A 16,095-nucleotide genomic window follows, 5' to 3' on the forward strand; every position below is an offset into this window, starting at 1 on the left:
AGATAAAGTCTTGCTTTGGCAACAGAAAAACACATCCCTCTTGTACACTACTGCATAATAGATTTAGTTAAATATTTAAAATGCAGACGCTTTAAACAAAATCACAGAAAATATTAACAAAAACAGAAATAAAACAACCCAGGTTGTAGTAGTTTGGCTTTCTGTGAGCAGTTTGCTCTACCGAGGAGCAAGGGTGCAGTACGAAGGGATCTGGAAATGGGAAAGCAGAGAGAAATAATATAATTCCGGTGGAAGAGGAGGAACAGGGAGGGAGCTAGACAGGACCAGACTTGCATAGCTTCTGAGATTTGACTAAGTCAGGTTACAGGCATGGGTGAACGCATGAGCACCAGTGGGAGGAAGAGTGGAGAGAGAAAAGAGTAGGGACACTTTTTAATGAAAGCTCGGTCAGTTGTAAGTGGCTTGAACACAGCAATGCTCATATAGCCATCTCCACTCATTGTGTTCTTTTAGGTCAGTGTCTATTAGGTCTCCAGCGCTGTCACATAATTAAACAGATGTGATCAAGCCCTGAACTGGTTTGGTGACTTTCTGCTTTCCAGAGTGTGGCCTGTGCCCTTGCAAAGCTGGTTCCCTGGTTTCTTTGGACTAATCTTCTGTTTGCTAAAGTAGAACATCTTTCATAGACAGGCCAACCATGATGAAAGCATCCACAATAAGTTATCTTCATTACTCCAGCAGTCCATGGACTTCCTCATGCTAGTCTCGTGTTAACTAAAACTGCGTTTTCTGTATCTAAATGACTAGTCCATGGACTTGAAACATAAGTTTGGAAAATTTTCAGAGACTGACTTTTGGAAGCAAGACTATTTTGGGAAGAGTTTCAGATCCATGTCTTGTTGAAGAAGTCTGTCCTCCCTATAATGGAGTAGCTGAGGGAGAAGAGGGAACAATAAGAGAGAAGGACTCTGGCCCTTCAAAAAGGGGTACAGAGGATTTTAGTCCACTATGGTTGAAAGCTCACGTCTGGTGACTGATGTACGTCTAAATGTAATGTAAATCTAATGTAATGCTCTCTTCAGGGCTACAAGGTTGAGGCACATTTAGGAATTAACATGAAGACCATCACATAAAAATGATAAATTTATAAATGCATTACAATTTAAAATAACCTGTATAGTTTTTGAGCAGCTACACTTAAGTCCAGGTTGGGTTATTTGTCTATAAGTGATCTGATTATTATATTGAAACCATGTTTTCTGGATTACCTTTTGTCAAAAGCAGTGGTACTTAAAATTAATAGTGACTGGAATTACTGTACACTATTGAAAGCAGTCAAAAGAACTAAGATCTAAGGTCCAAGATTTGATTCCAGGCTTTAACACCTTTCACTGAAATGTGTTGTTCTCCCTGTGTTCACATTTCTCCAAGTACTCGTATCGTCTCAAGACCCAAAGACGTGCCTGTAAATTAACTGGCCACTCTGTGAAGAAAGGGGCTGTGCACCCAATCTCATTAATCTATTATCAGAAATGGCTGTTAGAAACCAACCGAAAATAGCTGTGACACCATTCTGACAAAGAACTTAGGCACAGTTACGAATAAGAAACCATTCAGGTCATTTATTCTTTTCAGTAGTTGTCAAGGTATTTTTGCATTTTGAAAAAAATGTAGCTGAAATTAGCCTAACAGATGTCCTCCTGTGAGTGTTCCTTAAGTGACTGCTTAAAGGAAGGCTGCCAAATTAACTATATTAATCGCAACCTGTGACCCAACACAAAAAAAAGAGACCACAACATCCCTTTATGTTGAAAAGGATCTGATCTGATGGCCCTGCAGGAGGCAGATACTGTATGTGTGAAATCCTGACAAGTGCAGTAATGGGAGGTGGCAGGATTTGGTATTTTATGCAAACTCATACGTGTGCACATATTATACACTGCCCAGAACTGTAACTGGCGAGGGATTCTTTTGATCCCTGACAGAATCAACTGTTATAGAACTAAAAAGGAGTTTCCACACTAAGTCCATACAGAACATTGTACCATTTTACTTATTCATTCCACAAGCTTTTCAAGCACTTTATATTAGTAACAAAACATTTTTCTATGTGGTGAATTCTCAGAATCGGCTTTTTGCTTCCACAATTCTATTCATTTCTAAATATAAAACTAGGTGCCTGCAATATATATATGTGTGTGTGTCATACGCAGATAATGGCACACAGCATAAATCGATATTTAAATCACAGAACAAACAACAAAGACAAGCTGTAATTAAATATGAGGCACTCTCTGTCTTTGGAGACGGTCCTGAATTCGAGTGACGATTTTCCAGAACCTGCACTTCGGTTCAGCTTCAGGATTGGAAGTCAGGCAGACATATTAATGTCATTTGTCAACTATAACATTCAGAAAACATGCACATTGTATCGTACAAAACGAGGGATGTTGTAGTCTGGATTCTGTTTTCTATGGAAACACTGATTTCACAATGTAAAAACACAACAAGGCCCACGTGCAGTCAGGGCCAGTGAGAGAGAGACTGCAGATGAAGAAGTACCAAAATAACCATCTGATTATATATTTCATTGTGAGGTCCAACTTAGAATTCAGAGACTCGCAGAAGTACAGTATTTGGAAACTTGATAAAAAAGCAGATTTCCATTACCAGTATAACCAGGGTAAAAGAACTTACTGGTGTATGAAAATCTTCCTTAAGCAAAAACTTACTATATGGTACTATATATATGGTACTATACTAAATCACTTTCTATATGGTCTTTGTATCCGTACGTAAGTTCTTTATAACATTCACATGTACATATTTTGTATTTATTCAAATTAAGACAGATTTGGAACAGTTCCATCCATGAAAAAAGTTAAACGTTTTATTAAAAAATGAAAATTGCTTCAAATTTTCCAGAAATCAAAACACCAGAAATGCAGAAATAAAAGGTGTTGTTAAATGTCTTCTATAGCTGAAAACGTAAATGCTGACAATTTTCTCGGTTGAAAATTTAAAGTCCAAAACTGCTCTACAGGAATCTTCAGGTCTATGCACTGATAATACGGAAATGCTCTTTCTCCTGCTTGGCTAACAAAGCAGACTTGGTGCTGAAGACCACAAATTAATGATTTGTTTTAAATAGACACAGAATTTACAGTTCCGTCCATGTAAGTCATTTCAGTGGTGTAAGTCAAGACACCAGCCTGTTCCCAAGCTTGTAATCAAAGTCACAGTCTCGGACCCTGTGCAGTGGAAATCTTCGTGCTGCATTATTCTGGATCGAGCCGAGGCAGGACAGGAAGGATGAGGTTTCCAAATGAAGAATCCTGCGTTATGAAGAACCCAGAGGAGTGTGCATGCGCGTGCTGAAACAGAAATTGAGAATCAGCACAGGGAGAACGGAGATATTGGTCAGTTCCACGGATTCACTTTAAAAAAATAGTTTGACACCAAACTGTTAATAATGTTTTTTGAAAGTTGTTTGCTTGTTATGCACCTTACTGGTGAATGTGTAACCTCTGGCAGTGCTCTTCAGTGTTTATTAAGGCTGTTACGCGTCAAAAAAATAAGAGCATGCTTTTCTTGAGTGTCTGCTCTCACCATTATGGTGCTCCTAGCATGCTTCACACTACACCTACACTTGATGATACCCAACATTTGTCAATTCAACATACAGAAACCTACAAGCCTCTAAATCCTTTCACGTATAAAAACAAAATCACTGACTAGAGATCTTATATTTTTAATGATCTCCGCTAAGAAATTCTGATTTCTAAAATCACCCCTTTCTCTATGCAGAAATTCTACATCAATCAAGCTAAAACTGATTTGTTAAGTTATTCAATGTTGAAATGTTTCTATACTGGATTCACTCTTATTATTTGTCCTAAAACAGCATTGTTTAGCAAACTTTTTTAAACGTTTAAAAGTCTAAAAGTTCAAAAGATTCTCCATTGAAAAGGTCAGGATAAAAGCACATTTGCATGACAAGGCCATTAAGAAGGAAAGGTAATTTACAAACTTCTTTATTAAACAACTAATTTCAATCAACTGAAATCAATTTGCTCAAACTTTATATGTAGTTTGGCTCATAAAATCTTTTAGAAAACGTTTTAGAAATGTTTCTAATTTCCGATAGATTTAGGAACTGATGCTGGGATTCTAAAGGTTTAACAGGCTATATGCACTTCTTGCTTTTAAAAATTTAATGTTTCACACCAATTTTTAAACATATGAGCACACATCCAGAAATCTCTTATCTAAATTGAGAAAATAATCAAGAATGAAGTTAGATTCTTGGCACACAGAAAGAGTGTATACTTTTTTACAGTAACTAGTTTTCTCGCAGGTAGTTTAAAACCATTACAATATAAAATGCTAGCTTTTTAAAATCATAGGTAATTTGATTGTCTTTATATCAACAGACACTGGTGTTTGTTGTGTAAATGGTGTAAATGGAAAAAAGTGTAAATGGAAAAATATTTTGAATTTTTTTTTTCTTATCTTTGGTGTGCTCACAAGATTGGAATTATCCAAGAAATGACAGGAAAATCTGACAAAGCTGCCCGTTTAAGATGCTGAAAATCAAATTCTGTGTTTTTATAAAGCTGAAATCTGAGTTTGGGTCAGATTTTTCCTTGTTAAATCAGAAATATTTATCATATCATCATATATTTTCTCTCTCTCTTCGGTGGCTGACCTGCAGAGCTGCCTTCTGTTGTGCTGCTATGTGCTGCTGTTCGGCATGGTCACGGAAGTCCTTGTTCAGGGCGGGTCTTGACAGGGGAATGCTGAAATCAGTTTTTAATACACAACTCATCAGCACAAAATACAGTTCAACTACACTTCAGATTGCATCCATTATAATGAATTCAGTGAGCAGAAGTCGAGAGGGAGTGATCACTTGCTGAATGACACAAAGCTTCACTTTTAAGGTCATTGCTTTTTTAAGGACAGAACACTTATTATATTACGGCTTGGACAATAAATAATATTAGACAATACAATAGTCCTATATATTGTCCTTGGCATCAGGCATTCTCAAACGCCTCCCTGAAGAAGCAGTTAAACCTTCTTGCCTGATGCTACTCGACAAAAGGGAAATTGAATTGGCAGACAATCCCTGATTACCTAACAGAGTAACAATGTCAATGCAAGAAATCACCTGCAAAGAATAACTTGGAAGTGCTTTACACTGAGTCCCCCCGCCTTACTTTAGTTTTTGTGTTTGTGCACAGAACTTTCCCTCTGAATAAACAGCATATTACTAGCAGCCATGTCTACCCTGGAACCTGACTCAGTTACTTACAATGGTGATATAACAGGCTCTTGTTGTTCTTGCCATGCTAATGCATTACTATTATCCCTAATCTTTATTGTCTTGTTATAAAGAGGTCCTTTTATCCAAACATGTTAAAATTGAAGGCATGTGACTCAAGAACATTGTGAGAGCAGACTCTCAGTACCTGGCTCCAGGATTATTCAGGGACTGGTTCTGTATCAGTCTTCTCTTTTCCTTGTCCAGCTCTGCAAGGATGGCAACTCGATTTTTATTCTGAAATCCTGTCAAATGAGAAAAGGTCTAGATCAACACCTCGAATGATATCACTGTGAAATTTCTGCGGAATTGCATATTAATTGTCTTAGGGGTGAAAATCAATTAATACTCAATATGAAGTATATACAGTACAATCACTACATTTCAATAGAAACATAATTCCAGTTATTCTTTTTCACTATAAGGGTAACATACAATGGCACTTAATGTTTAAATTGACAAAAAAACACAACACACTCTTCTACTGTACAATGTTATTCAGTATAGGAAAACCAGGATCAATTTAAATAGTATAGTTTAAAACTTTGCTGTATTAATGTTTCTGTTCACACAAAACTGAAATAGTCCAAAGAAAAATGAATATCCAGCAACACCAGTTGTTTCCAATTTCATTAGTTTTTAATTCAAATCTAGCTGCACAATCCCCTGGAAAATTCAGAGAGTGGATAAGCTTTAAAAGGTGTTCTGCTAAAGTTGTTTAATGGAATAAAACATGCACCTGGGGCATTTCTATTTTTATTACTAGTTATACCAATATTTTACATATTCTACTCCTGTTATGTTAAAATATTAAATAATACTTATCAGATGTTCACACAGTTCAACAGTAGCAAACAGCATTTTCTGAACAATAATTATACTGTAACAAACTACTTCATTAGGTGGTTTGTCTGAAATGAAAATATTTCAGAACTTGTTTCTAATGACTATATGATTAAAATGCAGGTGGGAAACCTAGTTAATCTTTACTGTACTGTAATATGGCCTCCAAGTACAGTAATCAAGCAACAACAGTAATTAAGCAAGGTTGAAATGTTCACTTAATGTGAGCCCAGGCACTAACATTGCCTTTGTCAATTTTTAGACTGGCCAAATTAATCCGCTGATGTCAATCCAATTAAACATGCATTTTACATGATGTAGAAAACACCGAAGTCAGAATACACCAAGAACAGGCAAAAATCAAGAGGCTGAAGCAAAGGATTGGCAAAGCACCTCAAATAACTACACAAAGCGTTTGGTGACGTCTTATGCTCTTACCACCTGCAACAGAAAGTTACACATTGTTTCATCATACTTTATAATTATTGGGTCTCTTGAAATGTGTAGAACAAAGAGTATGTTATTTTCTAAAATATTATCAAATGTACTGTACAAAAGTTTTATTTGTGGGTAACTCCAATATACCGTAATTAGATTAAATATTATTCACTGTAGGGAAGAAGGGTACTGTGGTTTTCAATTAGCATTCATTTCTAGATTACTGAAGGCAGGTCTTAAACCAGTCAAGCTGACCTGCAGGACTGTTCATTCATACTTTATTATGAATTTCCAAAATGTAGCACAGTCATTTCATGCTAGAAACATGCTTAATTCCTTTGCCAAGAATGATTAGCGATGCACTAACCCTTTTTTTTCTTTTACAGAGAACTTCTGGCTGAGCGTGGGCCTTCGGAAACACATTTTAAAACATTTCTCAAAATGGCTGTTTTGAATGCTGTCTCCAAAGCAATTTTAAATCAAATTTTATGTTAAAAAAGTTAACCGCACAAATACGACTACAAATGATGATGTCTTGCCCATTCTGTTGATTTGGTTGTGAGCAACTGTTGATCTGAGAATTTACCTATTTGTTGAAAGATCCAATGGGGTTACTGGTAACACCGTGGATAAGTAGTTTGTACCAGATAACCTACAAACCTTTTATTTTTAGTCCATACTGCACTTTTCGAATTTCTTACAGTCCTTGTTTCACTGGAGAGCCTGAAGCAGCTCAGCGGATTGAACACATCGATACCTTTCAAGATTTTGAATACTTGTATCAAGTTCCCTCATCATCTCCTTGGAAAACATTCAAGTACTGATGCACATCAGATGGATGTAATTCTGTTGTTTTCAGTGTCGCACTTAAGGATATGTATGACTAGGTCAATAAGAATACTGTAGGTATAACTGCGTAATAATGTAGAAAAAATGCAAAAAAACCCCTTTTTTTTCCTTTGTCATTTAGATACAAAAGCATTGCTTGCTAATGGATGCTTGTTTTGAAGGATGATTGTTTTTAAGTGCAGGAAGGGTAAAAGTACAGTTTTCAGTGTAGGTTTTATACAGTCATCTTAAGAAACTAAGAGGTTAGTAGTCCTCTTAAAGGCTAATGCTTTCTTAATAGCAAACATATAGGAGAGGACTGCTTCCTGCTTTTAGTATTCATGTTAGCGGCTGACAAAAATGTATTTTCTTCTTCTTGGGCATCAGTGCTCTATAGCATATTTTATGAAGAACTGAGATACTGATAGTAATACATGACCTGTCCTTTGTTTTATACTGCCATGAGAATGGGTAAACTAAGTAATCTAAATAGAGGTTTTCAATGTAGTGCAGGTCATCTGAATGGACCAAATGTAGACTAAAGGATGTGGTTATATTTATAACTGTGTCATCTGGAAGATGATGAAAGTAGGGCTCTCCCTAAGGAAGGGAATAACACAGTTATGCAATCATGTTTATTCTAGCGTCATATTGTGCCAGAAGAGTTTATAATATTAAAATTATTAATAATAATAATGTTTTGTTACCATCTTCCTACAAAATTGCACAACATTTTGAGCCTTTTTGTTTTAAACAATAGGATTGCATTGGTATGCCGCCAACTAGAAGCTAAGCCTTTGAACCTACAGCTCTGACACTGACAGGTGCCATTCTTTACACCAGGCCCAGTGACATGTCACCGAGTGCCATTAGATGAAACTACTCTAAGAAAGGCACTGCAAAGAGCCAGAGTGATTTAACTGTAGGGTGCAGCTGTTAATATAATGCATTGTGACCTTTTTATACTATTGACAACACTACATACTGTACAAGCAATCAATACAGGACCCTGTCAGGAGCACGCAAGAACACTGCTGAAGGATGTAACTTCAGCTGAGCAACGTGTTTAGTGGTATTCTTACGTTTTTAAAAATGTTTGGAAGCATGCATTCCAAACTATATCCATCAAATCTTAACTATGGGCAAGTTGTACAAAGCACAGTAAGATATCACACCATGCCAGCTTCTCGTTTTGAGTGAGGTTGGTGCATGGTTTACAGACTCTCCAGCCACTGAGAAAAGGAAAGTTTAAAATGCTATCTAGTATGGCCTCGAACACCTCAATGTCCACATGAACCTCAAAAATGACATACAGAAAATGAACTATTTCAATCTTTCCAATGGGAGCAGGAAAATCCTAATATACAAAAATGCACTCCTAAAAAATATTTTAAAAGGTCTTTACTAACATTATCCGTATGAAAAGCAGATAACCCACCCACAGCTGAAAACTCCAGTCCATTAAATAACGGAAGTGATGGTTGTGGCACCTATTATTCTCCTTAATTAGAAAAATTAATAAAAGCACCGGTAGTAACAAGGGTTATCATTTTTCTGTTTATTGTGCTTTGAATACATCTGATACATCCAGTGAAAGACAAATCACAAGGTTAATGTGAATGCTAACCTTCATTAAAATATCTTTAATAGCATTTCATCAAAAAGGTTTGTTCTTTAATGCTATTCTATTTTAACAATGATAATATAAAAAACAAGCTGTGATTGACGCAGGATGAGAAGCAGGGTTAAAAAAACTGGATTTCAGTGTGAATCTTTGTAGAAAAAATACTGTAGAATTAAGCCTGTGATGATGCAGGTTCCTGTCAGATCATGACCATCCAACAAAGCTAATTATTTTAAGAGCCAACACATTATTTTACCAATCTCTCTCTTATCTTATTTTAATAAAATCCACACAATTCAGTTTGGAAAGAATTTAAAGTCAAGAATAATCTTCAATTTACTGAGTGTCTTTCAGGATACAAAAACAAAATTAGTCACTATCTCCTGCATTAATGGAATATGTTTTTAGATTCATGAACCACTCCTGGCATTCATTTTTGCATTTATTTCCTGAATTCAAAATTACAGTGTTTAACTCTTGTTGACATTATCACTTATGATAAATGGGCTTGTGCTGTTTTTGTTTTTAATCACACTAGATGTCATTTTCAATTTTAGAGTAAGTGTTTGTGTAAAATGTTGAATATTATTTGTTATATGGAACAACTACTGCGGCCTTACTCATGTATGATATTTTATCATTAAATAACCCAGGAAGGAACCAGGGAAAACATCACAATCCAATGTTTCCTAAATTCAGATATTATACAAAATACAATGTTACTTGATTACACTCTTAAGTCATATTTTCACACACAAAACGGATCTGGAGAACAACTGCTTTACAATGCCATCTCTAGGTCATAAGCAATAAAATCTGTCACTTGTTTAATGACTGGGGCACCTCCTCAGTCTCTATCAACATCAGGAACAGGTATTCGAAATGCAGATCTTTGTTCTACTGTCAGGAAAATGTCATAAGATGACTGTTTCAGTCTTTTTGCATGTTTAGTTAGACCATTGTTAGCTTAGGTTTTTTTTTCAATTGCATTTTGTTTTTATGAGACATAATGTACAACCAGTGCATCATATCCTTCCATTTTCTTCATATAAACTTCATATTCCAGACAGTCCAGACACTAAGAAGCTCCACTGCTTTCCTTTAAGCACAACATTTCATTGGGTGTTGTTCTTTCTGATCAATGCAATAAACATTTTTGCAGTCATCAGTTTCATAATCATCAATTGAAAAAATAAATTCCCCCAATTTCCATTCGCCTTGTTGAATATTCTCTAAAACATGAGGTAAGTTTGATGTGCTTAACCGAACCTTAATCTTGAAACCAAAAAGTGGGAACTTTTAAGACTAGCATTAAAAGCTCTGTACTTCATCGTTAAACAAAGCTTAAGACTTCGCTGTTGATTTTCTTCATCAGGCATTATTGCCAACATGTTCTCTATATCCTGGTTAGTCCTGGATATAAACACTTCCTTGACTGTGCCACAGTTTCTTTTGCAATTTTAAATTTAGGCCCATAACTTTTCAGACTGAAAGCAATATTTACTAATTTCCCAACTGTTCCCAGAATCTAAAACAGATTAATTGACATGCGCCTAAAGTACATATGTCAATTAAGTTGTAGGCTACCTCTTCTGCTCACTTCATCTGAAGGGTTTGTGAGATGATCTTGGTATACAAGATTCCCCATCTGGATAAGACTGAAAGTCTAGTATGATGTCCTGACAAAGTGAATTAAAATGAGAGAAAATGAATGGCTTAATAACAGCATCCTTTTCAGACCTTCTCTGTTTTTGCTGACAAGGTTCAAATTATTGGAAAAAAATGTTTTTATATCACAACAAGTAATATTCCTGTACCTGTTTGAATATTTATTGGTCATGGTGGACAAGACCTGATGATCAATCAAAATATGTGTTGCAGACAGCAGAAAACCACACTGCTTTCAATTCCCACTGAGAGCATAAGCTTGTTTTTAAGTTGCACTATCATCATATTACATTTTCAGAAACCAGTAGTCACGTAGATGGCTTTGCTCCAAGCGCAAAATACTTTTCATCATTTCACACTGATCCATCAGAAAAACACCGTTCTTCACTGAAACACTTCATTTGTGTTTAATTCTAGATAAAACTGATGTTGCAACTTCTACATGATCAGTAACTGCCTTTGCTGCCATTCTGAAAATGAAACTGATCGTAGGCAGACAAAACAAGTAAGAAGTAGTACAGGCTTGTTTGAAGTTCTTTAACACACTGACAGTATCTCTGTGTCACTGACAGTAACTGTCCAGTGTTACATTGAAATGCATGAAGGCACAGTGCAGCTCACTGAAGTTTTGAAATGAATTTACTAAATGTACAGGCCAGGCTGGGAAGCAAAAACACAGGGATACAAATGCATGGTCTCCTGCTGTGCTCTGAATACAAGCATTTCCAAGCAGTTTATAATACCTCTGAACATCCTTCTGAATGACTAATAATGTCACGTTTAGGAAAAAACACACAAGTCTATATTTAGACCCAACGAAGAGATAACTATACATATGAAAACAGTATTCTTGACACGGTGTATTGTCACAATCCCATTCCACCAACATTTCCACACAACAGATGTCTGTCTCTCTTCTTCAGAATGTAAAGACTTAACCAAATTTAGAATGATTCCTTTAAAACACATATCAAACCATACAATACCTAAGTAAATGTTTCATTTCACACTTTTCCTGATGCTATTAGGTATTCTACCCAATGCCTAGGAATTGCATAGAATGGCTGATAGAATAGTTTGCAAGTAAAAAATAAAATACTAAGATCGGTGAAGAAGTAATTTGCCACTATACAGTACACTGTACAGTTTACGCAGCAGGTCCAGTTTGTGTTAAGGACCACATTGTTAACTAAACCAGCACAATTTCAATTCAGTCGGCGTTCTCAGTTTGAATTTTTCAGAAACAATGGCAGTCGGGTATGGCTTATCTTGCTAAATGCAAAAACATTGATACTTCAGATGTTACAGATAATGGACATCTAAAAAAATGCACACATGCAAAAACACCAAATGCTTGTGCTTGCAATTTCCTCAGGGTTGTGAAACATCTTCACTTCTGTTTACCGCACATGACAATTTGACTTTTTAGCACTTTCATAACTGCAAAGAATGTGTTTGAACGCTCAGTAGGACTGAATGGTAGTGGTGTTGGTTCTGATGAATTTCCACTACTCCTTATCAGGCCTTAATTTGCCTTGTGTCTTTGGCTTCCTCACAAAAGGCACCTTTGTAAAAATATTCAATTTTATCTAGTTCCAAATTTACCTCTTAAAGAATACAAAATTCTTCACAAAAAGTGCTTAAAATTATCAGTCTTAATAAAGCAAAAACATGAAGCGCTTTCTCTAAAGCAGAGAATGTTATACAAGATATCAAATGATCAATGTGATAGTTATTATAAATGTATATACTTTTTCATTCTAACTACATTAAAACACTTGTATCTCTAGGTGTTTTTAACAGAGTTTCAAAGTAGGTCAACAGCTACCCACACAGTGGGTTATGGCACAACAGATGAATAAGAACAGAAGGAGTGAGGAGAATAAGAAAATTGTCCTGTCAATTAAAAGCATTTTTTTCCTAGTAGAAAAGACGCCAGCCCCAAGCATAGAGAAGAAAGACTTTAAAAATTCAGGAGTGGTTTCTTACCCTGTCCAGGTGGATTTGACGCCATTGCCCAGGAAAGGTGGCTGTCTGTGAGAAAACAAAAAGGAAACAGATATACAGTGCCTTGAAATCAAACCCTTGCACAGTTTTTCAGATTTTGTTGCTTTAAAGCTTCCTGTCATGACACTTTGAAGTAGCAAATAATATTTGTTATATGCACAATATTCAAAGCATAAATAAGAAAGGAGTAAAAGGTTAATATGAAAGACAATTGGAAAAGTCATGATCGTATAAGAACTCAAATTATTTCCTGTGGCAAACTATTTTAGGTGCACAAAATTACCCTAACAAACCACAAAGTTAGTTGAGTGGCTTCCATATCTGTGCATTTATAGGGGTTCACATGATTTCAGAACAAACACATCTATCTCTGCAAGATCTCTTTGTCAGGTAGTGTATTTCTAGTGAATGTTCAATCATGAAGACCAAGGAGCTTACAAAACAACTCAGGGATAAAACTGTACAAAGGCATAAATCAGCAGAAGGGTATAAAAACATTTCTAAGACCCTTAAGATCTCTTTGACCATGGTGAAGACACTCATTAGGAAATGAAAGGCACAAAGACACTGATGAGATCAGGCTGTACCTTTGCGACTTTGAATGGGATACAGAGCTCACTGGTAGAAATTGTACATGGGTCAATAATATACTGGTAACTTCACAAAGTGGCTTTGTTTGGAACTGAAAAAACCCTTCACAAATCTCACATGGGGTTTGCAACAAAGAACCTAAGTGATACTGCAAACACATAGCAAAAGGTTTTGTGCTCGGTCAAGACAACATTGGAATTCTTATAATTCTACCTCTCATGAGCAGGACTATATATCTCACACATCCAGCAGTGAAGACGAGATGTCTCAACTCATCCGGTGTGAGACCTGATATCTAGATATTGCAGTGCCTGCAACAAGTCCAAGATATAAGTCAGGCTACAGGACACAGTTTGATGGCAATCTAGCATCTTTATCTTTACGCATCAGTGCAAACTTCCAGATATTTACAAGAGTGTTATCAGACTGGGTCATATTTTTGATCTTGAGTTTGATGAGCCTGTCACTCGCTCTTAAAGAGACAAAGCCATCACTGCAGCAGTCTGCCCTGGTATGATGACTTGTTTCACCACTGCTAAGGTCAGGGCCCTGGGATATCAGGCTCTTTCAGCATAAAACCTGGTCACCTTCCACTTCTTGCTGCTATACCACAGGGACCTCCGTTACAACACCCTGTCCAAGAGACATCTGGACCTCAGAGCTAAATACCCAAATACCACTCCCCACTCCATCAACACAGCCAGCCTCAGCAACTGTCCTCTGCTGCTGCCCCTCACACAATAACACTGCCAATCCCAAACTGCTAGACATCATACATCAGCTCCACAGTGGCCCATTCCCCATCTCCAGTACCTTCTGGGATCAACTCTGAGCTGCCACACTGCGACAGAAGATGACCTCTCTTGCGCAAACTGGTATAATCCATACCTAGTGTAGTTCATCCTTGTATTTGGAACAAGTGGGTTTATTCTGCAAAAGGATATTTCTCTGTAGCCTATACTGGGCTTGTGGCCTGTAAATCTTGTTGGTCAGAACAGCTCTGCAACTCCTGGTGCTTAAAGGCATCACCAGGTACTGGTTGGCCATCATCTCTGCTGACAGAGGAAGGGAGCTTCAAGCACCTCTTCATTTTGCATTTGATCAGACCTTTTCTGAATCTTGCTGGAACCCAATCCCAATTTCCTACCTAAAATTTCCCTGGCCCTCCATCTTGTGCTGCTTGATTTTCAGCCCCTGCCTTAAGCCACTGACAGATCTTTTGCTATATTTGTTATTCCCAGTCGAGACTTTGGATGTTTATGTTCACCCTACAGTTCCCCTACGAATGGCAGAGTGACAGTTTTGCCACGTCTTTGGGTAGAGGCGTTGGGCTTAACCCTTTCCAAACACAAACCAGCCACTGGATTATGGATACCACCCAACTGGGGTATGAGGTATCTAGTCTCTTACCTCTCACCACATGGGTATTTTCCAACTAGGCACAGGCCGCTAATGGGACTCTCTCTCACAGGCCATCCCTAGATGATACCTGCATGTCAACTATATGTGCTCTAGGCTTCAATGTGCTGGCTACTTCGCCCCTGTTGGTTTGTATTTGGGTATAATGGGACTCTGGGTTGCTTTGAATCCAAAAACTCTGCTCCTTCCACTGGACCTTGATGTCTGCCACATGTTCAGGAGGGCTTGGGTATTCCAGACTGTATTCCTGACCAGACTGATGACTGAGGCTAAGGTTGGGTTAGACTTATTTGTTATACTACTATACTTCAAAAAAATTAAGTGATGTAGTACATCTTTCTTATTGGTGACAGCTCCCTTTTTTTCTCTTCAGGAAACCAGGAATGCAAAGAATACCAAGAGTTATCATGCCTTTACTATTAATGCCAATAACATCAAGAACAAAACATCCTGGGTCAGGTACAGTTGTTGTACCTTTGGGCCATGGTAGTTCTCTAAAACCGCTTCAATGCACTGTCCAGCTGCATAAATGTAAGTTACCTTGGTTATAAAAGTCATATACATAAATTAATTAAATTACAATAAATTAAAATAAATACATTATTTTAAATTATAAAATAAATTACTCAAAGGCTATTAATAATACAGAGGAGAGTTTGCGTGTTTATCACAGTATCAGATATCGGACTGCTGAGACAGATGCACTGGTGTACTTCATTCATGATTATTGAAAAGTGTCGTTCTAAACGAGATAATAGTACACAAGAATACTGGACTGAACTGGAATACTAGAACGAGTTTCTGACCCTGTCCAAGTTTAAATTCTAGTTGTTACCTTTTAGGGTAAACCTCTGTCTGTAGATTTCTAAAATTAAAAGTTCCATAATGAAAATTAAATACCTCCAAACTTACAAAACTGCTATCTGCACAAATGCCCCCAAAGCATTACCTTCGAACACTAACACATTCAGAATAGCGCGGAATGAAACAACCGCAGAATCGTTTATTAGAAACACTGGTCTGTTCCTAAACAGACAGGTTATAGAAGGCAAAAAAAAAAAGCCGTGGCATTTAACAGTTGCATTAGTAAATGTACAATCATTCATAATTTCCGTTTCTTCTTTATGGGAAGAACTACACTACCACAGAAGCTGAAATTTTCGTTGAGCAGGTCATTCAATCCTATTATCTACTAAAACTATATGTCTAACGTGTTCTGGAGAGTTATCCGTTCTACAGCAGCTGTACGACAGACAAAACCAAAATAAAAATGTTCCTAAACCGTGGCTGGAATTAAACCAAATGTGATTTTACCTTATATACTTAGGCTGGATCTTGATACCTTTTCAGTGGCGCATTATAATGACGAATTGAAGGCGTAGCTGTGGTA

The 16,095-nt window shown here is 36.9% G+C and overlaps 1 protein-coding gene across 1 annotated transcript; it reads right to left on the minus strand.

Moving 5' to 3' along the window:
- Positions 1–2,079: 2,079 nt before the first annotated feature.
- On the minus strand, positions 2,080–16,057 carry inip (ints3 and nabp interacting protein). Its single transcript, XM_088911910.1, has 5 exons — positions 16,020–16,057; positions 12,678–12,722; positions 5,436–5,532; positions 4,670–4,760; positions 2,080–3,335 (listed from the first exon to the last, which is right to left on the minus strand). The coding sequence occupies exons 2-5, from the start codon at positions 12,700–12,702 to the stop codon at positions 3,240–3,242; spliced, it is 309 nt and encodes a 102-aa protein (XP_088768036.1). The 5' UTR covers positions 12,703–12,722; positions 16,020–16,057; the 3' UTR covers positions 2,080–3,239.
- Positions 16,058–16,095: the final 38 nt, after the last annotated feature.

The sequence above is a fragment of the Atractosteus spatula genome, chromosome 3 (assembly GCF_055471065.1).
Source record: "Atractosteus spatula isolate fAtrSpa1 chromosome 3, fAtrSpa1.hap1, whole genome shotgun sequence".
Lineage (NCBI taxonomy): Eukaryota > Metazoa > Chordata > Actinopteri > Semionotiformes > Lepisosteidae > Atractosteus > Atractosteus spatula.